At 45.2% G+C, this 24,704-nt stretch overlaps 1 protein-coding gene across 1 annotated transcript; it reads left to right on the top strand.

Annotated features, from left to right (window-relative positions):
• The first annotated feature begins 176 nt into the window (after nt 1–176).
• Ostm1 (osteoclastogenesis associated transmembrane protein 1) lies at nt 177–24,491 on the top strand. Its single transcript, XM_005073216.4, has 6 exons — nt 177–661; nt 6,713–6,827; nt 14,658–14,755; nt 16,840–17,007; nt 19,037–19,202; nt 22,565–24,491. Exons 1-6 carry the CDS (start codon nt 248–250, stop codon nt 22,618–22,620), a joined length of 1,017 nt encoding a protein of 338 aa, XP_005073273.1. The 5' UTR covers nt 177–247; the 3' UTR covers nt 22,621–24,491.
• The last annotated feature ends 213 nt before the right edge of the window (nt 24,492–24,704 follow it).

The following is a 24,704-nucleotide window of genomic DNA, read 5'->3' as shown; positions in this document are numbered from 1 at the left end:
CTAGAAAGAACGCAGGGAAACGCAGGGTCAGGAGCGCGCTAGAGAGAGTCCATAGATGCCCTGGAGACCCTGCAGCTCATCAGATGGCCCAGCCGGGCGAGCAGGCTCACGCGCGCCTCCGGCGGCAGGTGGGCGGGGCCGTGACGCACGCACCTCGTGACTCCACTCGCGGCCTGCGCCGGTCGAAGCCGGAAGCGGAGGCTGTCGGAGGAACCCGGTGAGCGATCTGGTGCTGGCCCGCCCGGGGATGGCTCGGGACGAGGAGCTGGAGCGGCGCTGCGGGTGGCCATCGCGGTGGCTGCGGGCGCTGCTGCTGCTGCAGCTGCTGCGGTGGCGGTACGCCTTGGGCGAGCTCCATTTCAGCAGCCGTCGGCACCCGGGCTTTGCGGACCTCTTGTCGGAGCAGCAGCTGCTGGAGGTGCAGGACTTGACCCTGTCACTGCTGCAGGGCGAAGGTCTGGGGCCGCTGTCCCTGCTACCCCCCGACCTGCCGGATCTGGAGCCCGAATGCCGAGAGATGCTGATGGACTTTGCCAATAGCAGCGCCGAGCTGACCGGGTGTCTGGTGCGCAGCGCTCGGCCCGTGCGCCTCTGCCAGACCTGCTACCCGCTTTTCCAACAGGTTGCTAGCAAGATGGACAACATCAGCCGAAAAGTCGGGGTGGGTACTGAAGCAGCCCCGGCACCTGTGGCATGGGGCTGGGAAAGTAAGGAAAAGGGATTGGATTGTCTGTAGAGTTGGGGTGTCAAAAGCAGGAGGGTAAGCGTTAGGGACCTGGGGTTTAGAATGCTGCCTTCCTCGATTCTGTAAGCCGGCATCTTCTTGGGACTGATTTGTAGTTACATATGAATGGCTTTCTTGTGGGGGGAATGGTGTTCCAACACTCCTACTCTTACCTTACTTTTCAGCCATCTCCTTCCCCATGTCAAGTCTTAGTTCCAGGAAAGGGCCCTTTCGAAACCGTTAGTTATTAGAAGCTTGAGCATTGCAGCGGACATACCCAGGGCCACCAATTTCGAGCAGTGTGACCATGATTATTTTTCAAAACATCATTTCCTTCCATATAAAATGCTACCAAAAAAATCCCAGTTGCTTCATGTTGCGGTGTGGGAGTCGTCTTTCTAAGACAATCTGGAGCCTGCTGGCGAGGAGTCCAGCCCACTGTTTATTAGCTTGTACTCTGAGCAAGGTAGTGACACTCTCTGCTTGTTTTCTCATCCGTAAAGTGGGGATAAAGGGAACCACAGGAAGCTGGCACGTGGTAATAGCTCGTGGTCAGTGGAGGCTGAAATTTTAGGACACGATCGGTCTACCTTCTCTTCTTGATATCTGGAGAGCTTTTCTGGTTCCTTGGAAGGTAATGTGACGACTTCATGAAGGCGAACAGGAAGGGGGAAGGCACAGTTTTTGCCTCTAAGTTCTGTAAACTCTAGGAAAAGATTAGACTGTCAGCCCAAGGAGAGTCACAGGGTTGCCTGGTAAAGGAAAACCAGGAATGACACCAGATTGGGAGGTGGAAAAGTTCCTTTTGTACTGAGGGGCCCAGCTGTCTCATGAAAATGTGGTTTTGGTTGCTTTATAAGTCGAAATTGATTTGACTGGTTATAAATTTGTCCATAGCTTCATCTTGTTTTAAACCAGCCTAATATTCCTTCGCAGATTCTGTTATTTTTGTAAGTGTGTTCATTTGCATTAAGTAAATTCCAGAGTCAGTCTTTGTGGAAAGAGCTAGCTTCCCGGGCAGTTTAAACAGGTTTGGACGATGTATTTCCCAGGCTCCCTTCTGTCTCTGACTTTAAAGTCACTGCCCTCTGCAGCATTACATTTGGTTTTGATCAGTTTCATTAAATAAATTGTCTTTAGGTTCCCTTTCCATTCTATTTTAATTTAATTTATTGGTGATGAAACTTCACGCCCCCCTAACTGGCCTTGAACTTATCATGTGGCCCAGGATGACCTTGAACTCTTGACCCCCTGCTTTCGCCTCCCAGGTGCTGAACGCTGTATGCAGTGCAGGGGCTCGAACCCATGCCTTGTCCATGCTTGGCAAGCTGTCTACAACTGAGCCCAACCCCTGATTTATTTTTAAACGGTTGGCATCTCTCCTGTGGTTTGTCCACCCCCAGCCCCGTTCCGCATCTCCGCCTGTTCCCTCCCACCATTTATAGCCACCAAGCACTCCGAGTGTACCCTCTTCCACTCTGTCACTGTGTTCATTACCCGCTCCCTCCCTGCAGCTTCCTTTGTAACTGTTCTTGTGGCCTCTTTTCTGCTTTCCTGGCCCCTACTCAACACTCACTCCACATTGGCACACATATGCTAACATGAAAGGCTGGCCGAGAACATACGGTATGCCTTCTTGCACCTAGGTTACCTCAATTAAGATCCAATTTTCCAGTTTCATCAATTTTCCTGCAAATCCCATAACTTCCAGTTGCTTTTTTTGTCTTAAATAACAAGACCTCCTGTTGGCACAGTGCCCTTGAATCATGACACTAACCTTGGGTCTCTGAGGCTGCAGAAGTTTTCCTTATGTACGTAGGTGCTGTGGAGTTAGGAGGTTTTAAAAAGAATACAAATGATCCCGAGCTCTAGTAATTAGAATTATGGGCATCACCCAGTAGATGTGTGAACGAACTGCACAGTGCCCAGCTGAAGAGTTCCAGGATGGGTTGTGGAAGCTTCCTTCACCCTCCTGCCCCCAGGTAATGTGGAAACCCGGATCTCCTCCCCCTAGTGTGAAGAAAGAGTGGTCACCAGAGGTGGGAAAGCTTCCCCAGTCTGCAGTTCACCTGATGGCTGTCTGTCTGTACATACTCTCCAGTTCACCTGATGGCCATCTGTCTGTACATACTCTCCAGTTCACCTGATGGCCGTCTGTCTGCAATACTCTCTTTCTAGTTCACCTGATGGCCGTCTGTCTGCACATACTCCCCAGTTCACCTGGCTGTCCGTCTGTCTGCACATACTCTCTTTCCAGTTCACCTGGATGGTCGTTCAGTCTGCAATTCTCTGCAGTTCACCTAAATGATTGTCTTTGTCCGCTGCTTTGCGGTCGACTAGCTCAGAGGTCTGGTTCTTGCAGTGTACTGCAGGACTTAATGGGTTTCTGGGAAGTAGATTGGGAGTTGAAGTCTGTGTCCTATCAGGAAATGTGTGTTTAAAGAAACAGCAAGTGTGAGGACTCTGTGATGGGCGCGTTTGTTGTATTGGAGGCTGGGAAGAATTGAGCAGGTCAGTGAGGTGGCCTGTGACCCAAGTCTGCACTGGGCAGGAGCTAGGGACTGTGGGCTTAGTAGGGGAATGCCATGGATTGTAGAGTCTGAAACCAGTATGTGTGTTAGAAGGTTTTAATTCTGTAGAACATGGTGATCCTGTTTGTCTTTGTGTGTGTGCGCGCATGTGTGAACATGTGTGTGCAGGTCCCCACAGAGGCCAGAGGAGGGTGTTGGATCCCCATAGCTGCAGTTGTGAGCTGCCTGATTGGGGTAGGGAGTGGAATTCAGGTTCTTTGCAAGAGTAGCAAGTGCTCAACCTCTGAGCAGCCTCTCCAGCCCTATATTTGTCTTTGGAAAGATCCCTTTGTCATGTCCTTTCCACCCTCCTGTTGCCTTCATCTCTTCCTCATACCCACAGTACAGAAAGAGCCTACTTAGTCTTCCTGCCACCCCCTCCCTCTAAATATCATACCTGGAAGTATGTTCCCAGACTGCTTTTTGTAGCACCCTTTCCAAAAATCTTCAAGAACTTTCTACAGTCAAGAAAAAAAAAAGAAAGAAAAAGTGAAATTATTTTTCTAAAATTTTTTAAACACTTTTATGTGTGCGGGTATTTGGCCTGAGTGTATGTCTGTGTACCACTGCAAGTGCCTGGTCCTATGGAGAGCAGAAGGCACCAGATCTCCCAGAACTGGAGTGACTGAAGACTGTGAGCCACCATGTGGGTGCTGGAAATTGAACCCAAGTCATCTGAAAGAGCAACCAGTGCTCTCAGTTGCTAAGCCTCTCTCCAGCCCCAAGAAAGTATTATTCATTCGTCCGACTCTTAAGGACTTTTCACAGCCTTGTTCTAGCACATCCGTAAAGACGCTGTGTCCAGAGCGTACCTGCTGCTACCAGCAGTGCCCACGCCTGACCCGTAATCATTTCAGTCTGAATTAGAGTTCCCTTTCCTTTCCCAGTGCAGACTCAGTTCAAATCCTGGTTTCTCTGTGATCTCTTTCCAAGTGTCCCCAATTCATGTGTTCCTCAACTGAACTGTTCCACACCGGGTAATATTGCAGTGATTTAAAAAAAAAAACTGCATCTATCAGAGCTGGAAAGATGTGGAAAGATGACTCAGAGTTTAAGAGCATGGCTGTTCTCCCAGAGATCCTGGGTTCAATTCCCAGCAACCACATGGTGGCTCAGAACCATCTGTAATTAGTTCTGATGCCCTCTTCTGGTGTGCAGACATAAATGCGGGCAGAGCACTATATACATAATAAATACATACATCTTTTAAAAAAAACTCTATCTATCTGTCTGTCTATCTATTATCCATCCATCCATCCATCCATCCATCTAGTGTGTGGATCCTCATGCCATGGGATGTATGTGGGGGGCAGAGGACAACTTGTGTGAATCAGTTCTGTCTTTTCACCATGAAGTTTAGGGACTGAATTCTGGGTATTAGGCTCAATGGCAACTGCCTTTATCCATGAAGCCATCTTATCTATCCCATAGTGATTTTTAAGCATCCAGTCAGCTATATATGAAGATACACTTTGAATGCCTACAGCATGGACTACCTCCCGAGAGCACTTGGGGTTGCACCATCGTAGCTAGGTGAAATTCTGTGTGCCAGGCATTGTGCTCCGTGATGAATATATGTTGCTTCATTTAATATAGGAAGCATAGACCCATGGTTATGAAATTGAGCTCCAGAGGAGTTAGGTCCCTGGCTGAGCCCCAGTGAAGAATCAATAAGTGAGACAAACATAGTGGTGTATGCTTGTAGTACCAGGACGGGAGGGTGAGCCAAGAGGATCACAAGTTTGAGGTTAGCCTGGGGCTGCATAGCAGGACCCTGTCTCTAAAGGAAAAAGGAAGAAAGAAAAGATTGCAAGGTTGAAAATGTACTCAGGGTTTGAGTGCTGGCCAAGCACATGTAGTTCCCAGAACCTCGCAAATTAATGAAAGAATGAGGAAGGGTTGGCCAGATGACTTAGTGGGTAAGACTGCTTGCTGTAAAGGTGGTAGTTTGATTCCTCAGCACCCATTTGAAAAGACAGACATGATTGCATGCAGCTGTAACCCTGGTGACATGGCTACTGTCCACTAGCCTAAACCTAGTTCCAGGGTTAGGGAGAGACCCTGTCTCAAGGGAGTAAGGCAGAGGGAGGCGGAGCAGGACACCTGATGGCCGATGGCCTCTAGCCTCTGCAGGCTTCTACCTGTGCACAGGCAACTGCACATAAAACTCACACATGCGCGCGCACACAGACCACACCACACATATTATAAATAAATGTTAAAAAATAAAGGTAGCAAATAAAAGCAAGCGCTCTCTTGGGTGCATCTCTTCAGAGAGATATACAGGGAGGGTGAGCGTCCCCAAATGAATGGCAGTGGCTTCCTTATTGCTGCCCACGGCCGGTCAGCTCTGTCCCTGGTGCTCTTTCACCCCATGGAGTCACTCCCTGTCTGTTTATCGGCAGGTTTTTGAAGCACAGTGTGACAGCTTTCTCTGACACTTCCATGTCCTCAGAGTTCCAGCGTTCTTGTAGTGCCTGCAAACAGTAGGAGTTAAGTCGCTTTGAAATGAGGAAAGGGCCAAGACTCAGTGCCCAGCTGAGGCAACAGAGATAAGAAATAGTTGAGGTTCAAGATGTTAGGATCCAGGTTTATTATTTGCATAGCACAAGTTTCTTTCATGTTAAATTGTCCCTGGAAGACATGTTTTTCTATTCAAGTACAAACTCGGATATTATATGAATGGATTACTGGATTTTCTTGCAGAATGCTGTCTTTGTATCAAAAAAGTTAACTGAAAAGCAAAGCTAAAGGATTTGTGAACACTTACACACACGTTAAAAATACTACATGAGCCGGGCGTTGGTGGCGCACGCCTTTAATCCCAGCCCTCGGGAGGCAGAGGCAGGCGGATCTCTGTGAGTTCGAGGCCAGCCTGGTCTACAAAGTGAGTTCCAAGACAGCCTCCAAAGCCACAGAGAAACCCTGTCTCAAAAAACCAAAAAAAAAAAAATACTACATGAATAACTGTAGAAAATTTACTGTAGAAAAAGTTTAGGCATTTGAAGAGAAGCAAAAGTGAAAATAAAATTTGCCATGCTCCATCATCCAGAGACAACCATTGCTGCACTCTGTTTATCACATTCTGCAATCTCCCCATGCATACGGGATTGTGAAATTAAGAAGTTGAACTTGACTACAGAAGCAATATTCAGGATGTGAAAATGGGCCTGGGTGGGGGGCCAGCTCAGCCATTAAGCAAAGAGTTTTTCCCTTCCCACTTGAACCTGGTAACAATAAATGTTAGATAGAAATTGCCTTCCTACCATTTTTATTATTACTGCTGTTATTATCAGGTCGTATCAGAGAAAATCTTAAATGGTGTATAATAAGTATTTTAATTGCTCCATGGCTTGGGGGGTTGTTGGAAAGTCTAAACACTTAGATTATTTCTCCCGTTGTTCTTTTGTTGTTGCAGAATTCCTCAGAGAGCCTGAACTGTGCCAGAAGTCTCCTGATGGCAGACAGGATGCAAATAGTTGTGATGGTCTCAGAGTTTTTCAACACCACGTGGCAGGAGGCGAACTGTGCGAGTGAGTGAGGGCACCGTGCTCATGGTGCGGTAACAAATGTCAGACTTGATCTCATGAACTTTAGGAGAGCTGAAACCAGGCACCGTATCTGCCACTAAGTTTGAGGGAGCTGTCCCTGGCGTCGTGGTGTACTAGTCATTGCTACCTGTGTGAGTCCCGGCAGTCAGGAGAGTGTAGCAGATCACTGAGCTCTGAGGTCAGACAGGCAGGTTTGGGACAGTTAACTCGGTCTTAGGAACTCTAGTTTCTTCATCTCTAAGTTGGAGAAAATAGAACCTATATTAAGTGTTTAACATAATAATTATGATATTTATAATAATCTCCCCAGCAAGGGAGAGAGATGTAGGGAGGGGGAGCAAGAGGGAGAGAGGGAGGTGGGGAGAGAATTATGAGAGACAGGGAGGGAGCGAGAACATCTGTTCTGCCAGCTTTGCAAGCTCCTGTGTTTCTGTGTAATTAAGTGACCTGTTTGAAGTGTTATTTGCAGAAACTTAAACCATTATTTCAACTTAGGCATGCCTCGAATACCAACTATGCCCTATGCCTTACTGCCCACTGTGGGAGAAAGACATAGTCACAAATATAACTTAGAACAGAAAAGGAAATACTTTCTTAAAAAGGAGAATCATCCGGGAGCACGCTGTGAGCTGAGACTTCGTGGCTGGGTGTGGTTTTACCTGGTGGAGTTGAGGTAAAAGACACGGAGAGGCGCCGTGGGCAGAGGCACAGAGTAGAAGGGAAGTTAGCCTCTGGGGTCCTGGAAACCACAGGGAGATGAAGTCAGACAGGGAAGGTAGGACTTTCATGAATACAGTAGTTTATCACATGACCCAACATTTCCACTCTTTGAATGCCAGCATTCCAATGTGGGCATTAGCAATACATGTACAATATCAAAGGCAGCAACAAGCAGCAAGTGTTCTAGTCACTTCTCATTGCTGTGACAAAAGGCCTGACAGGAACAAGTGGTGACCAGGATGGTCTGTTTTAGCTTCTGCTTGCAGTCCATCATGGAGGACGAAGAGTGGGAGGATGGCTTTGTCCCTGGAACGAGAATGTAGGGTGTCAGGCCAGTCATCACTGTAAGGTCTCGGAGTTGGCAGAGAACACACCAGACTCCAAGTCCTCAGCACCAAGGAGATTTACTGCCTAGAAGATGGGATGGGTGGGGCGGTGCTGCCTCTGGAGGGGATGAAGGCAGACAGCAGGGGTTTCTGCAGGAGTGGTCTTCAAGGAGAAAAGGGGGGAAGTCTGCTAGGCTGAGTTGTTAAGCCCCAGCTGGACAGGTTATTCAGTTTAGGCAAATAATGAATTTTAGTAGCTGGACCTTGGAGTTTTAGTCAGGCATAAGAAGTATCTAATAGAAGAATAGACCTGGGGGCCAGCTTTAGGAATGCAGCGGTTTAGCAAGGGAGAAGGAAGGGGAAGGCGAACCTGCCTGTGCTACATTTGCAATGCCCATTGGACAGCCCTTCAATCACGAGATTGCAGACAGGCAGCAGAGAACTGTTCTGGAACCAAGGAACCAGGTCCACCTATAACCTTCAAAGGCCAGCCCTAATTCTACTATCTGGGCCCACCCCTTAAGTGTTCCATGGCCCCCAAACTTCACTTTTTTTTTTTAGTGGAAATTCCTCCTGTAAATATGATTGAAGCACATTTTTGAAACAGAAAAATATTTTTAAGCAATAGACAATAGCCAAGGAACAAGTGTTCGCATGAGCTTAAAGAGAACCTTTTAGATTCAAACCTATAGTAGCAGGTTAAATTTTTTTCTTTTGAGATAAGTTTTCTTATATAGCCTCCACTAGCCTGGAATTCACTATATAGATCAGGCTGGCATCTGTCTCTCAAGTTCATGGCTTTAGACTGTATGCCACATGAATTTAATTTCTGTTCTGAACTCTCTAGAACACTTAGAAGCTTCCAGAATGTCCAGATTATGCCACTTCTGTGTTAGATGCAGTCAGAGGAACTAAATAATCTCTTTTCCAGGATTGTGCATTAAAACCTGATTTCCCATTCATTGTTTTAAGCCTATTTTAAGATGTTTCCCAATTTCTAGTCAGACTTTTAAACAGGATTGCAGTAGCTTTAAGAAACTGGAATCAATAAACTTCATTCTCTTTTTGGTTTTATTCAATAGTAGCATTCTTTTTTCCTCTTTGTTGTTTGTTCCCAGATTAATTCCTTCTATTTTTTTCACCGTTTTCTATTTCCTTGGTGGTTGGCATCCTGTATATCGTTTTAAACAGACCCTTTGCCAAGTGTGTAAGCACTTCTAAATATGCTCTCTGCACACCTACCTCATGAAGATAACAGGAAAGTTATCTGAAAAAACTTCTAAAGGTTTATTTCAAAACTTTAAAGATATTTATAGTGGTTGCGGTTTAGTGCTTGTGGGAGGCCCTGAGTTTGGTCTCCAGGAGAACAAACTCTTTTATCATAACACCACAAAGGATCTTGATTGTCTTACAAGGTCTAGTGAGAGACTGGAATCTGAATCAAGGGAAATGTGGGTTTGAGCAGGGATATAAAATGTCTCAGTTACACTCTAGCCCTATTTCCCAGGTGATCTTTCCAGAGGCCTGTGTGGGAATGAGGTGAGAACATCCATGAACTACAGGTGAAGAGTCTGAAATAGACGGGGGAGGGGTTGCAATTGTTCATTTTGGTTCTTCTGGATAGGATGGATGTATATATGCTGGAAACAAAATGTTATTACTAAAGAGCCCAAAAGTCAAAATGTTAAACATGTATAAAGTAAAAGCTACAATAAGTTACTTAGTTAAACCTTAACTACTTTGCATTTTGAAACAGGAGTCAGTTCTCTCCATCCGTCATGTGGGTCCCTGGGAATCCAACCCAGGTCATCAGACTTGGTGGCAGGCACCTTTATCCTCTAAAGCCATGTCGACAGTCCCTGGAAATGTACTCCTTCTTCATAGGCAACCTGTAATTAGTGTCCTGGGTGGTATTTTATGGGCGTGACGAAACCACTGAAGCACTGTGAGATCCTGGAGTGCTTTCTGATTCATCAAAGGAAAACTAGCTTTCATTGTGCATGCAACTTCAGCATTCGTGACTGAAAACTCAGCAGTGAAACCTGCTACTGGATCGGAGGGTCAGGCAGGCAGAGTCCTTCTTTGTGCTATCTGTGTGGAAACACACTTCTTTGTATAATTTTAAATATAGTTTTCGTATTTTTAAGCTTAATTACAGCACTCTCAGTTTATTCTGCATTTTCTGAAGCCTGTTCAACTTTTCAGAAAATGGTGATCATTGTTGTCCATGAAATTATTTCTCTCCCTCCATCGTGTGAGCCCCTGCGAATCCAGCTCAGGTTATCAATCTCGGTGGCAGGCACCTTTTCCCTCTAAGCCATGTCACCAGCCCCCTCTAGGAGTGCCCTCTTTCTTCGTAGGCAACCTGTAACTGTCTGTAGTGAGCCAGGTGTCACAGTGTCTCAGGCTAGCCTTGGACCTGGGCTCACAAGCCTCCTAGCTCAGTTTGTGTTCCTCCTGCCTTAGTCACCCCAATGCTGGGCTTATAGGGACAGGCCAGCATAAAACCAGCATTTAAAATAGCAGGAAGTGCCTCGGGGGGTTAAGAACACTTGCTGCTCTTGCAGAGGACCCAGGTTCAGTTCCCAGGACCTATGTTTGTTTCCCAGCACCATAGTAGCTCACAGCCAACTGTAATTCCACAGAATCTGACACCTTCTAATCTCCTTGGGCACCAGACACACACATGTACATAATGCATACAGGCGAAACACTGATACACGTAACTAAATCTTGAAAACTGTTTCAAACTGTTAGAGATCATGAAGAGAGCTCCTAATCGATGACACATGCCTAACGAGTAGTCTTGGTGGTGCACACCTGTCATCCCAGCACTCAGGAAGCTGGGGCAGAGTGGCCGGCATGCAGACCCTGCCCTGGAAGTGCTCAGGACTATGGGTACAACTCAGTGACAGAGTGCTTGGCTAGCTGTGTAGGGGGACCAGGGTCAGTCCTCAGCCCTGGGGGTAGAAGATAAGCCACACAATTCTGTTATCGTAGTTTAGCCGGTTTCTGTGTGAGATCTTGACTGGAATCCTTAGTGCCCTGAAGAACGCCTCTTGAGCTGATGTCTGTGTCCTCACAGAGCCAGAAGCTGTGCTAATCTGACCCTTGATGAGGCTCCATTGATTATCTGAGATGAGGCAGGAGCACAATGGCCACTTCACTTAGTGCTCATGGAGAGCCTTGTCGTCACTCCCTTCTCTAGCTTACTAATTTCTGAACTGTACAGCCCCTTACTGTGTATAACCTTATGCTCCCATTCTCCCCAGTAGATAAAGGGGATTTACTCCAGTTCCTTGGTTTTGAATCAGAAAGTCAGGGGTCTCCTAATAATGAAGACATGTTTAACCCCTTGTATAAGTGAACTCCTTTGTGCTGTATAATACTACTGCCATCAGTTACTGGAAAACCCACACCGTGCCTGCATAGCACTTAATCAGATCATCAGTTCATATTAGCTTTTCATTTAATTTTCCAATTATTTTAAGTGGAAAGAAAATGGCCCTAAAGTAGAAGAGATTAAGCTCTTTGTTCCTCGGAGAGGTTTTTCTTTAGAAATCATTTTATAATGAAGTTATTTTTTTAAGATTTATTTGTTTGTTATGTATACAATGTTCTGCCTACATGTGTCCCCGCAGGCCAGAAGACGGCATCAGATCTCATTACAAATGGTTTTGAACTGCCCTGTGGTTGCTGGGAATTGAACTCAGGACCTCTGGGAGAGCAGCTAGTGCTCTTAACCTCTGAGCCACCTCTCCAGCCCTAAAGAAATGACTTGTTTGTGTATCTCACATAGAAGAAATTACCAGCGCTCTCAGAGCAGCACACTCTGGGCTGCTACATTGCACAGGGGCACACTCCTACCATGTTTGGCTGTGCATGCCAGGCATGACAAGACTCATTGTGACGTTGGCATCCACTTGCTGTGGGTGAAACTATGCTTCCAGAACTCCTGTGAGACACTAACCCCAAGCTGAAGACCTATGGCCTAACATTTGAATGTTCTCTGACTGTAATTGTGCTTATTTATGTCTATTCTACCTGGTCCCTAAAAGGAGCCAAGGCTCCTTCATGTTAATTAAATAGCATGGCAATGGAGCTTATATTATTACTTCAAAAAGACTGTAGTAAGCCTGGCCTGGTGGCCCATACCTTTAATCCCAGCACTCAGGAGGCAAGTAGATCTCTGAGTTCAAGGATAGCCTGGTCTACACAGTGAGTTCCAGGACAGCCCGGGCTACACAGAGAAACCTTGTCTCAAAAACCGCAATAGCGACAAAGGTTTTAGTACTTAGACTTTGTGGATGCTGACATATGGAATAACGAGGAGAAGCATCTGGCATCTGGGCCCGCACTGGCTTTTGTGTGAGCCTTGGCATATGCACCTTTCCCTGGCTTAGTGTGCTCATTGGTAAAGGGAACCGTTGATTTTCAGATGACTGATGAGCATCTAGAGCTAGACTTATAGTCTTGAGAAGATAGACTTCAGAGACTGAAGAGTCACAGGCTCAGCGAGGCCAGACATCTAGGACAGGCTCACCAGCAGGGCCCGCCCATGGTCACTGGTGCAGCAGGGCCCACCCAAGTGCATGTGGGGGTGTCTGTCTGTCTGTGAATCCACTGAATGCCAGCTGGCTTCTGGATTCAGGGGTGTCCTTCTATAGTTCCTCTAGTCATCTGAGCCCCTGCTCCCAATGTCTCTAAGCTTACAACAGAGAAGTTAAAGAGCTGGTGTCCTCCCCTGTTACCCAGGTTTGGGCTCCATCTTTTTGCTCAGGTGATGGTGACTTCTGGGATTCCTGGTGGTGTCAGGTTGTCAGGGTGTTGGAGGCGGAGCCATAGCAGGCAGTTGTTGACTCTTGAGTGTTGTTTGTTAATTGTTTAGAATGTAGATGTGCATGCCTGCATGTGTGTGTGTGTGTGTGTGTGTGTGTGTGTGTGCATTACCTTTCAGGGTCTGACAGTGATGACTCAACAGCCAGACTGATTGCAAAACACTTTTGTGTTTTTAATTTTTATTCCTTGTTTTTAATTTTTTATTTAAAAATGTTAACTATTTGCTAGGTGTGGTGACATGCATCTTTAACCCCAGCACTTAGGAGGCAGAAACAGATGTAGTTCTATAAATTTGTAGGCAAGCCTGGATTACATGCTAAATTCCAGGCAAGCAAATGCTACATAGTAAGACCCTGCCCCAAATTTTAAAAGAAAATATTTCTTAGGCGTTTTAAAATTTTTTATGTGTACAAGTGCTGTGTCTGCATGTATGTCTGTATACCACATATGTGTACATGAGGCCAGAGGAGGCCAGAAGAGAGCATGGGATCCTCTGCAAAGAGTTACAATGGTTGTGAACCACCACGTGGGTTCTGGGAACCAAACCCAGGTCCTCTGCAAGAGCCACAAATGCTCTTTACTGCTGGTCCATCTCTCTGACCCCAAATTTGTAAAGAGTTTCTGTATTTACTGTTTTGTGCTGTATGTGTACCACAGGGCATGCCTGGAGGTCACAGGCACCTGTGGAGGTCACAGGGCAACTCTCAGAACTCAGTTCTTGCGTCTACCATGGCTTCCAGGAATTCAACTCTGACGTCCAGGCTCGTGTGGTGAATGCTTTTGCCCTGCTGCTTATTTTAAAAATGGAGATTATAATTCTTGCCTCAGAGACTCACTACAGTAATGAAATGAGTCTCTATGTCATAGGTATAAGCACACGTACAACATGATATTCAGCAGCGTCAGCTTTTGGGATGTGACTCTTGTTGCATGTGAGCTGTCCTCTGTGGCTTGGCCTGGTATCTGTCCACTCAGTTCTCTTTACGTCGCCCCTCTTCCCCGTGTCACAGCCCGGTGGGTGTCTTCTAAGTCAAGTTGATGAGAGTTAAACTGTGTGTTGAAACTGAGAAGGCAGGGACGGGCCAGGCACTGGGGGTAGATCTCTGAAACACCCCTTTGGACTGGGCATCCACAAGGGTTGTTTCATGACCCTGAAATCAGAAAGTGATGAATTCGAATCAAGCCTTTTCAGTATAAGTTAGACATTTTTGCAGTCAGTTTTAAAAGCAGACGGCAGTGTTTGTGGGCCTGTGGATGGTAGAGAGTCGAGATCCAAGGAAGAGGGACAGAAACAGCCCTCTCCGGTTCTGGGATGGGAAGCCAGGCCGCTGAGCTCATGGGTAAGGCTGTTTGGCAGGCCTGACCGCCTGCAGTTGACCTTTAGGGCTCAATAGTGGAAGAAGAGAACCAAGTCCAGGAAGTTGTCTTTTAGCCACATGGCATGCACATCACATGAAACAAACAAATGTAATGAAAAACATTCTACATTTCATCTCTTCACAAGGAGTGGAGGGAATAGAAGACCCCAGTCATGCTAAGCAAGGCCAGTGGGCTGTGGGCAAACACCACAGATACAGGGCTTGCAAAAAACAAACAAACAAACAAAACAAAACAAAACATGCAAACAGTTCTATGTTGTCACTAACTGTTCACTGGAAGTCACTTCCTCCTTTGTTTTTGTAAGAAGAGAATGTGCAACTGTTTGAAGACTTTCATGAAAAGTTAAAAAACAAACAAGTTTGGAAGCTAAAAGGGCTAAAAGCCTTGTGTATCTGGAAACTTCTGTTGTGTGGAAAACTTCATGCTTGTTTGTATGAGGAGTAACCATAGGGCAAAGCTGAAATAGTCACTGAGAGATGAGTGACAACATTCGATGGTTACTGTGACCTCTTAATAGACCCGGGGCTTTGTTTCATTGTCTCTACAGATTGCTTAACAAACGACAGTGAAGATTTGTCAAATAACACAGAGTATTTCCTCAGCCTATTTAACAAGACTTTGGCCTGCTTTGAGCATAACCTTCAGGTAAGTTATATAAACTTAATGCAGTTAAGAGCACTGTTTGCTCTTCCAAAGGACCCAGGTTCAAATCCCAGCACCCACATGGTGGCTCACAAGCGTCTGTAATGTAATCTCATACTCTCTTCTGTCCTGCAGGCATGCATCCTGGCAGAACATGTATACATAATAAATAGATCTTAAAAAAAAAGAAGGTATTCAGTGGACTCCTAGGAGTGGACTGTCATACTAAAAGTATATGCATTTTTAATTTTAGTAAAAGGAGCTGTAACCCTCCCCCAGGATTCTCTGCTAGGTTCATGGTTTTGGTTAAAGGCACAATCATTGTGTGGAAAGTCTTATATGCTCTTTTTTATAGGAGTTTAGAGGGTAGGCATAGTTTGTCAATAGATGGTAAGGGTCACATTGTAGGGTTTCTACCAGTTCAGTTGCTCTGATTTCTCTTTCATCTCCCTTTGTTCATGCTCCCCAGTAAAGAATATAAAGAGTAGAGAGCAAAGGTAAGTGTGTATCAAAAGACAGGTGTTTGCCTAGAAACCGTAATGGTGCTAGTGGTCCTTTACTGTCATCTCTCTCTCTCTCTCTCTCTCTCTCTCTCTCTCTCTCTCTCTCTCTCACACACACACACACACACACACTCAGGCACACATACACACATATGCATGCACACACATATAAACACACACACACACACACACACTCAGGCACACATGCACACATATGCATGCACACATGCATACAAACACACACACACACTCGGCATTCATTCCAGCTGGGGTGTGGAGGCAGAGTAGACAGATCTTTGTGAGAGCAGGAAAGACAGCTATGCCATTTAAACTATGATGGAGGTCAGACTCAGGGTGGACCAGCAGCCACACGGTAGGGAGGGAGGCTTTGAGAAAGAGTAAGGAAACTAAGATGCCGGTGAAGCCCTAAGTGTAAATGAGAGCGTGTTGGAGACGAGACGGACGAAGGGAAGTTACTCTTTCCTGAGTGACCAGGAGAGCAGGCAGATGTATGCAGCTTTGTGACAGGTACTGGCCAGTTCTCTTGATGCTAGCCATTATGACTGCACGGAGTAGTGGCTTTGATTTGCATTCGCCCAATGGCCATTTTTTCACTTATATTTCTTTTGAGATATGTCAATTTATCTGTCCGTTTATTGATTGGACTATTAGTTCCTTTAGAGTTCAATGATTCTTGTTCTGTGTATATTTCTTGCATTGTCTGTCTGCAGAGATGTCAGTCTCTGCCATTTTGTAGGTCTACTTTTCCTTCTCCAAACTCACCTTTGCTGGGCATGGCTTTGCAGTCCCACACAGTTGCATCTGTGAATTTGTGCTATTCCCTGAGCTGTTAGACCTTTTTTGTTTAGTTGGTTTGTTGGTTTTTGTTTGTTTGTTTTGTTTTGTTTTTTGAGACGGAGTTCCACTGTGTAGCCTTGGCTGTCCTGGAACTCACTCTGTAGACCAGGCTGGCCTTGAACTCAGAGAGTTCCTCCTGAGTGCTGGGGTTAAATGTGTGTACCACCACCAACCAGCATCCATCCATCCTTCTTTCCTTCCTTTGTTTCTAAGAATTATTTTTATATATTTACTTGGGGAATGCATGTGAAGGTCAGAGAATAACTTGCATATAGGTTCCAAGGACTGTACTTGGATCATCAGGCTTAACAGCAAGTACCCTTACCCCCTTACCTATCAGCTGGATTCATTGCCTAGTCTTATAGCTTTATGTTTTCTGCACATTTTTCTCTATTAGTTTCAAAGGTTCAGGTATTAAATTAAGGTCTTCGATCCATTTTTTAGTTGATTTTTGTCATGGCGAGGTGAGAGATCTAGTTTCAGCCTTGACAATTGGATACCCAATTTCTCTGAACACTTTGTTAAAGAAGCCATCTTTTCCCCAGGGTGTGCTGTCTATCTGGTGGCTATGGCTGTGTGGGTTTATTTCTTGGTTCAGTCCAGTGCTTTAACACACCATATTGTTTTCTGTCTGGGCTTGGAGGGAGAGGGTATCTAATGATTGACATGTAGAGATAGCGTGTCCAATATGTACTGTGTGTCTTACATATGCCTTTGTCATTTTAGGGGCACACATACAGTCTTCTCCCACCAAAAAATTACTCTGAAGTGTGCAAAAACTGTAATGATGCCTACAAAACCCTGAGCGCCCTGTATACAGAAATGCAGAAAATGAATGGGCTTGAGAATAAGGCTGAGCCGGGAACGCACTTGTGCATTGATGTGGAAGATGCAGTAAGTACCTCACTTCTGGAGTCATTCGCATTTGCAGTTGTTGGGTTCAGGGCTATTTCTTTGGGGGTGCACAAGAATATACACGTGGCATCTTCAACCAGAAAGAACTGCAGTAGTTATAAAGTAGTGGGTTTTGTGGATCTACATCAGAGCAGGATGGGCATTAGCCAGGTCCCTCATGCATGGGTTAGTGTGGCACTTTTTGACTTTAAAGTAGAAAGTGGGTGTGGTTTTCAGGAGCGTGGTGTTCTTGTGTGCTCGCATTTCAGAGCCTTAAGCAGTTGGTGCTGATTACAGAGGGCTTACGTTCACTGCCATGTTGTCAAAAGACCTCGTTCACTTAATTATTATTATTATTAATAATAGTATTATTATTATTATTATTATTATTCAAGACAGGGTTTCTCTGTGGCTTGGGAGGCTGCCCTGGAACTAGCTGTTATAGACCAGGCTGGCCTCGAACTAACAGAGATCCACCTGCCTCTGCCTCCCGAGTGCTGGGATTAAAGGCATGCGCCACCAACGCCAGGATTCATTCACTTAATTATTGTATTAATTTTTTTCTTTGATTTTCGAAACAGGGGTTCTCTGTGTAGCTTTGGAGCCTGCCCTGGAACTCGCTCTGTAGTCCAGGCTAGCTTCACAGAGGTCTGCCTGACTCTGCACCCTGAGTGCTAGGATTAAAGGCATGCGCCACTGCTGGCCTTGTATTAACTTCTTTTTTTTTTTTTTTTTTTTTTTTTTTGGTTTTTCGAGACAGGGTTTCTCTGTGGCTTTGGAGGCTGTCCTGGAACTAGCTCTTGTAGACCAGGCTGGTCTCGAACTCACAGAGATCCGCTTGCCTCTGCCTCCCAAGTGCTGGGATTAAAGGCGTGCGCCACCAACGCCCGGCATATTAACTTCTTTATATATGTGATAAACTGAAAACATTTCTCATGGTCTGTCGGTCTGTCTCCTCACTGAAATATAAGACACATGAGGACAAAGAACAAGTGTTTCTTTTCTTTCTTTCTTTTTTTTTTGTTTGTTTGTGTTTTGAATCAAAGTTTTTCTGTGTAACAGTTTTGACTGTCCTAGAATTCACGTCTGTAGACCAGGCTGGTCTCAAACTCACAGAGATCTGCTGCTCTGCCTCCCAAGTGCTGGGACTAAAGGTGTGCATCACCGCCACCGCCGCCTGCCCAGGGGATCTAGTATTTCTTAATTCATTGTCTAGCAGGTAGGACAGTGAACAGTACAATGTGTGTGTACTCGCTTTCCTTTCAAAGGAAGTCTTTATGAGGTCCAGGCCAGCCTTGAACTTGAAGTGATCCTCCTGCCCCATCTCCCTAGTACTGGGATTACAGGCACGTGCCACCACACCCAGGGTAGCGTTTTGTGCCACTTTTGTAAATATATGTGGATAGAGTGAATGCTGGGGGATGAGAAAGCCTGTCTTTTCACAGAGCACCACCAGGTGGCAGTCATGCCCCCAGGCAACACGATGCTTGAGAATTAGTTTTTTTGGAAAGCAAATCATTGACTCAAAGTAGTGAACTGAGGATCAAAATGGCTAAGCTTACTTGTTAAGTGTGACTATAAAACCAGCTTAGAGAGAACTGCCCTGGAACTGTAGTGCACAGGAAGTAAAGCCAGCTAACGTGGCTGTTCCTAAAGGGGCTTTGGGTTCCCGCATCTCTGTCCTGGGATGCTGCGCTTGGTTAATAGCAGACACTCAGCAATAAAACTCCAAACAAGGAAACAGAATCTTAACTCATTTGTGTAGCTGTCCATTCTCTGGGAGGCGAAATGGTTGACACTCTGGCATAACTTGGTGATTATTCTGTATTTAGAATGTGATTTTTTTTGGTGGGGGTACAAATTTATACAGTGACTAATTGTAAATCAGCTTCTTTCCCTGGCAGAAGAAAGTAGATCAAGTACCAGTAGATTTTCAAGGTTGTTTTACAAGCTGTGTGGATACATACATATACATATATATTAAAGACAAGTGTAATTTCAGGTAATAATATAACATACGCTTTTCCAGATGAACATTACTCGAAAGCTTTGGAGTCGAACCTTCAACTGCTCGGTCACCTTCAGCGACACGGTGTCTGTAGTCGCTGTCTCCGTGTTCATCCTCTTTCTGCCCGTTGTCTTCTACCTTAGCAGCTTTCTTCACTCGGAGCAAAAGAAACGCAAACTAATTCTACGTAAGTTCCTTTCCGTGGCGTTGGCATCTTTAGTTAACGGCCTGCTACTTAAAAGACCGAGGGGTAAGGAGTTGGGAGCACAGTGTTGAAGCACTTACCTGTATGCACAGGTCCCTGCACACGACATTCGGCGTCATAAAGTAGGGAAAAAAATGTAGATCTGTTTTAGAAATAGCACGGCAAGTGCCCTTACCTGCTAAGCCATCTTTTTTTTTTTTTTTTTTTTTTTTGGTTTTTCGAGACAGGGTTTCTCTGTGGCTTTGGAGGCTGCCCTGGAACTCGCTTGGTAGTCCAGGCTGGTCTTGAACTCACAGAGATCCGCCTGCCTCTGCCTCCCGAGTGCTGGGATTAAAGGCGTGCGCCACCAACGCCCGGCCCTGCTAAGCCATCTTGCTAAACCCATGTGGTCTTTTTTTAGTGGCACTCAGTCAATAAGCTAGAGTGAGGTGAATAATTTAGGTTACTTAACTTTCATTTACTTGTTCCTCCTCATAGGTTTGTCTCCCTTGATTGGATTGTAAAGAACAAGATTTTTTTTCTTGTTTCCCATCATATCACCAGTATCTAGGAAGTGCCTGGCTGTAGTGAGTTCTCACAAACTTCTGTGGAACAAAAGAATGCTGTAGTCTAGTTAATGTTAGTATCATCCCTCAAATACTAGTCCTGTGAAATTTTTGGTGGAAAAAATACTGCATCAAATAATGCCAGGCAGCTCTGCTTTCAGGAGGCAGAGGCGGGTGGGTGATCGGGCTCCAAGCCAGCCTGGTCTACAGAGCGAGCTCTAAGTCAGCCACAGCTTCATGGTCCAACCCTGCCTCAAAAACAAACAATAAACACAACAAAAAACCAAGGCATCCAAACAACGAAACAGAGAAGGGAGGGGAGAAAGCCACGCGTAACAACCCTCCAGACAAACGCTAGTGGGAAGAGGCCATGCGCCGATACTCATGGATATTTCCTCTCCCTTCCCCACTTACCCCCTCCCTCCCTCCCTCCCTCCCTCCCTCCCTCCCTCCCTCCCTCCCTCACAAACTGATGACCTGAGGCTCTGTGTGTGGTTGAGGGATGGTTTTTATTGCAGATGTGAGAGAGGGAACAGCAAAGGCGTCTGAAAGAGTCCAGAGCAGGGAGAGAAAGAAGTAGACATGCCCAGGGCTGTCTGAGGTGGGGAGAATAGCAGGGGACAGAGAATAGAGAAAACACAGTTAGAGAAGCCAAAGCAGAGCAGATGGAGGGAGGGAGGGAGGGAGGGAGGGAGGGAAAGAGTGCACACAGGCTGAACTCATGGCCGTCCCCCTGCCTCAGCTTCCCAAATGATGGTGTTGCAGGTCTGCCCCTTGATGCCTGGCTCATTTACTTTTCATTATGTTACTGTTCAATAAGCAGTTACTGGCTGTTAATCCAAATGCACTGTAATGGAATTCAGTAAAGAAGAAGGTACAGTGTGTGCCTCAGAGTGTGATAGCCCTCACCCACCATTACCTCAGAGTGTGATGACCCTCACCCACATTACCTCAGAGTGTGATAGCCCTCACCCACATTACCTCAGAGTGTGATAGCTCTCACCCACATTACCTCAGAGTGTGATAGCTCTCACCCACATTACCTCAGAGTGTGATAGCTCTCACCCACATTACCTCAGAGTGTGATAGCTCTCACCCACCATTACCTCAGATGTGATGACCCTCACCCACATTACCTCAGAGTGTGATAGCTCTCACCCACATTACCTCAGAGTGTGATAGCCCTCACCCACCATTCCCTCAGAGTGATGGCTCTCACCTACCAATACCTTAGAGAGTGATGGCTCTCACCCACCATTACCTCAGAGTGTGATGACCCTCATCTGATCATTACCTCAGAGTGTGATGACCCTCATCTGATCATTACCTCAGAGTGTGATGACCCTCATCTGATCATTACCTCAGAGTGCAATGACCCTTATCTGAGCATTACCTCAGAGTGTGATGGCTCTCACCCACCCTTACCTCAGAGTGTGATAGCTCTCACCTGATCATTACGGCTGTGCAGAGGTAGAGACACATAGTGTGACTGCATCATAGAGTTAGTAGCTTTGGAACTCACTGATAGGTGTCCTTTGGGTAGGAGTTTAGAAGATGTGAGGACTTACCAACTAGACTGGAGAGGCCAGCAAGTTTCAGGTACACAGATTTCCTGGTCTTACTGCCTTGCCAGTTTATTAAGTAATTTGATAATTAGTGAGAAGCAGTTTTTAGTAAAGTAAGTAGAACCCAAGCCAAAACAAAAACCTGAGCTACACATTCACTTTCCAGATCCATCCCTGGCTTAGTACACTATAAGCCGCCTACTGGTCGGGAAAGCCAAGCTAGAGTGTTATTCCTGTCGTTGGCTGTGAGACTTGTGTGCAGGACTTGAACAGGGCACGGGAATAGAGGTGCCAGGGCCCCGCCACAGCCCTGCAAACCTTCGAGGCCAGCGATTCTCAGATCTCAGCGTGTGTCATTCCCACCGTGGCCCTGTGGGTTCTCACTTCTACATCATGAGAGACATTTGCACTCAGCTGTCCACAATTCCTTACCAAGCCAGGCAGCCATGACTGTTTTAAACTGGTGGCTTGGTCCTATGAGCATCACAGCAGTCACAGCTGGTTGTCACACATCTTGTTAATGGTGTATATGTTTGTGTGTGTACGTGTGACACACAACTCAGTTTTCTTTTTCAGTCTGGTTTTTCAAGACAGGGTTTCTCTGTAGCTTTGGAGCCTGTCCTGGAACTCGCTCTGTAGACAAGGCTGGCCTTGAACTCACAGAGATCCGCCTGCCTCTGTCTCCCGAGTGCTGGGATTAAAGGCGAGCACCATCACCGCCCAGGATTTTTTTTAATGTGAAAACAGAGGAAATGTTCCTTCTTTCTGTATGCAAACTTTTCCTTTTCTTGTTTCACTGTGTTGTACTGATTACATTAGTGTATGGTGCTCAGTAAGTGGGTGTTGTCTTGTTCTAGATCTTAGGAGAAATTCCTCAGGCTTCATAATGAAACATGTGCTGTAGAAGCTTTATAGAAACCTTGTCTTTTGAGGGTGTTTAGAGTGGGGTTTCTAGCTTGGACTTTTATTGTGTTCTTTATCTACACATTTAAGATTGCAGTGTTCAAGGTGTGGATGCCTGTTTTATTCCGTACTGCTTTTAACAAAGTCATGGGTAATTTCTACTTAGCTTAATTTTATGTTGCTCATAAAGGGAAAAAAACCACATTAGGTTTAACTCTAAGGAAACTGGATCAGGTCAGATTCAGCCAATAAATAGACAGACACAGTGGTTTGAGGGTAGGTACTGGATGAGCCCATGAGAGTTGAAACACATTAACTTGTGTCTCTCCAGCCAAACGCCTCAAGTCAAGTACCAGTTTTGCCAACATTCAAGAAAATTCCACCTGAAACCTGCAAAATGGAGACCGAACCTCCCCTCGAGTGAGTGAGTGGTTGGCCCACCACAGGCAGAAGATGAACCAGGATCTAACAAATTACCTTCTTATGGAATGCCAGGACTGCAGATTTGTAATTTATTCGAATGGCAGTCTTCAAATTTCCTCTTCCTGTGCACCCATTTTTAAAGATTTCTGTATTTTTACTCTTTAGACACAGCAATGTCACTTATTTTAAGGTATGTTGTTTCTACCGGCATGTGACTACTTGACACTTGCGATATCTCCTCATTGCAGCTGAAGACTTCCATTTGCATGTTAGTCACTGCCAGCAAGCTTGAGATAGAAATATACTTGCCAAATGGTAGCAGACCCGAGGATTAACTTAAATGACTTCCCATTGCAGTATTATTGCTTATGTATACATACACATATTTAATATATGATATAGTAAAATAGTGTACTCTCTAGTTTCCCCGAAGTCATTTTTGAAACCACTAATTATAAACTTCCTTAACAATTTTCAGAAGGGATGAGCCACATTGTACATTTATCTTTGTTAAAAGATTTATGGTAACTGGTTTTCTTACACAACTTTTATAAATAGTATTTTACATCTTATTTTTGCCTTTATTTCATAAATAATTTAAAAATCACTGGACTGCTTTATTAGCTTCAGGATACAATGGATTCACTTTATGCCACGGATTTGCATTGTGAATTTCATTAAATTATTTGGCAACTTGTAACTTATTCTTTAAATGAAATGTAGCACAAGTGTGTCCCACTGTATTTAAATTGTGGTTTTTAATGGAAATTTCATCTTGGAATATTTGGAGAGTTGGGGAGAGATGAAAGGAGAACACGGGAGCTTAAAGAGCAGGGAGCGGACAGAGACGAGCGGACAGTCACCAAGAAGGGCGCTGCATAGCTTGTGTTGGAGGTGAACTGGGTGAGTCTCACACAGAAAGTACTGCAGTTAAGGTGGTGTCGCTTCCAATTATGTAAATGATGACTAAAGCAATATGACTGAAATGAAATTACACATTTCCCGTCAGAAAACAAGTCTACTTTGGAATATTTTCAGCAGCTTTAAAACAATGTTTTGTTTTCAAGATCATTCAGTTTTATTTCTCAGGATATAGGAGTTGATGATTTTGTTTGTCAATTCTTTTTTTTTTTTTTTTTTTTTTTTTTGGTTTTTCGAGACAGGGTTTCTCTGTAGCTTTGGAGGCTGTCCTGGAACTCGCTCTGTAGACCAGGCTGGCCTTGAACTCACAGAGATCCGCCTGCCTCTGCCTCCCGAGTGCTGGGATTAAAGGCGTGCGCCACCACTGCCTGACAAGCTTCTTCTTCAGTGCTTTTTCCATGGAGTCCTGGTATCCTCTTGGAATACCGGTGACATGGACCAGCTTTTCTGGTCTGCTGTGATCTGTGTTGTCTGTGGTTTGTTGTGTGGTCACTGTTCCTGCTCTGTTACTAAGGACACTGTCTGCATCTGAAGCCCAAGGTTGAGGGCCATTGAAAGCAATCTTCATTAATGCACATAAAACCAGCTTCCCTGTGCAGAGTTAGCAAAGTGACGTATTTGAATTGAGCGGTGACTCCTTGAGCACCTTTCAACACTGCGTGTGCTTTTGGATAAAAAGCTAATGAGCACCTTAACAATGCAGCCTTTGCCGTTTTCTCCTAAGGTCTCTGCTCTCTGCAAGTCGCATCAGAAATAGACTCGAAAACTGTATGTTAAGTGTTCTACTGAGTGTAGAAGAATTTCATCTTATGGTCATATGAAAAGTGTGCGTAGTTCTGAGTTCTGAGACACATATGTAGTGTGTATGCACAAGAAGACCTTTATGCTTTACAATAAAGAAAATATCAAGGAAATTAAAGTGCTTTAGTGGATTTTTATAATAATTTTTTTATTTAACTTTTTACACATGTTATTCCCAGCTCCCTCTCCCTCCCCTCCTTCCCCACCCCCACAACCCTCCCAGTCCTCCACTCCATCCCCACTCTGCTCCCCAGGGGGGTAAGGCTGTAATGGACTTTTTATTCTCTTAATTTATTATTATTATTATTGAGACAGGGTCTCACTGT

The sequence above is a fragment of the Mesocricetus auratus genome, unplaced genomic scaffold (assembly GCF_017639785.1).
Source record: "Mesocricetus auratus isolate SY011 unplaced genomic scaffold, BCM_Maur_2.0 Super-Scaffold_100018, whole genome shotgun sequence".
NCBI classification, from domain to species: Eukaryota; Metazoa; Chordata; class Mammalia; order Rodentia; family Cricetidae; genus Mesocricetus; species Mesocricetus auratus.
The sequence above is the reverse complement of the archived record's forward strand: the minus strand, read 5'-3'. Positions and strand labels throughout refer to the sequence as shown.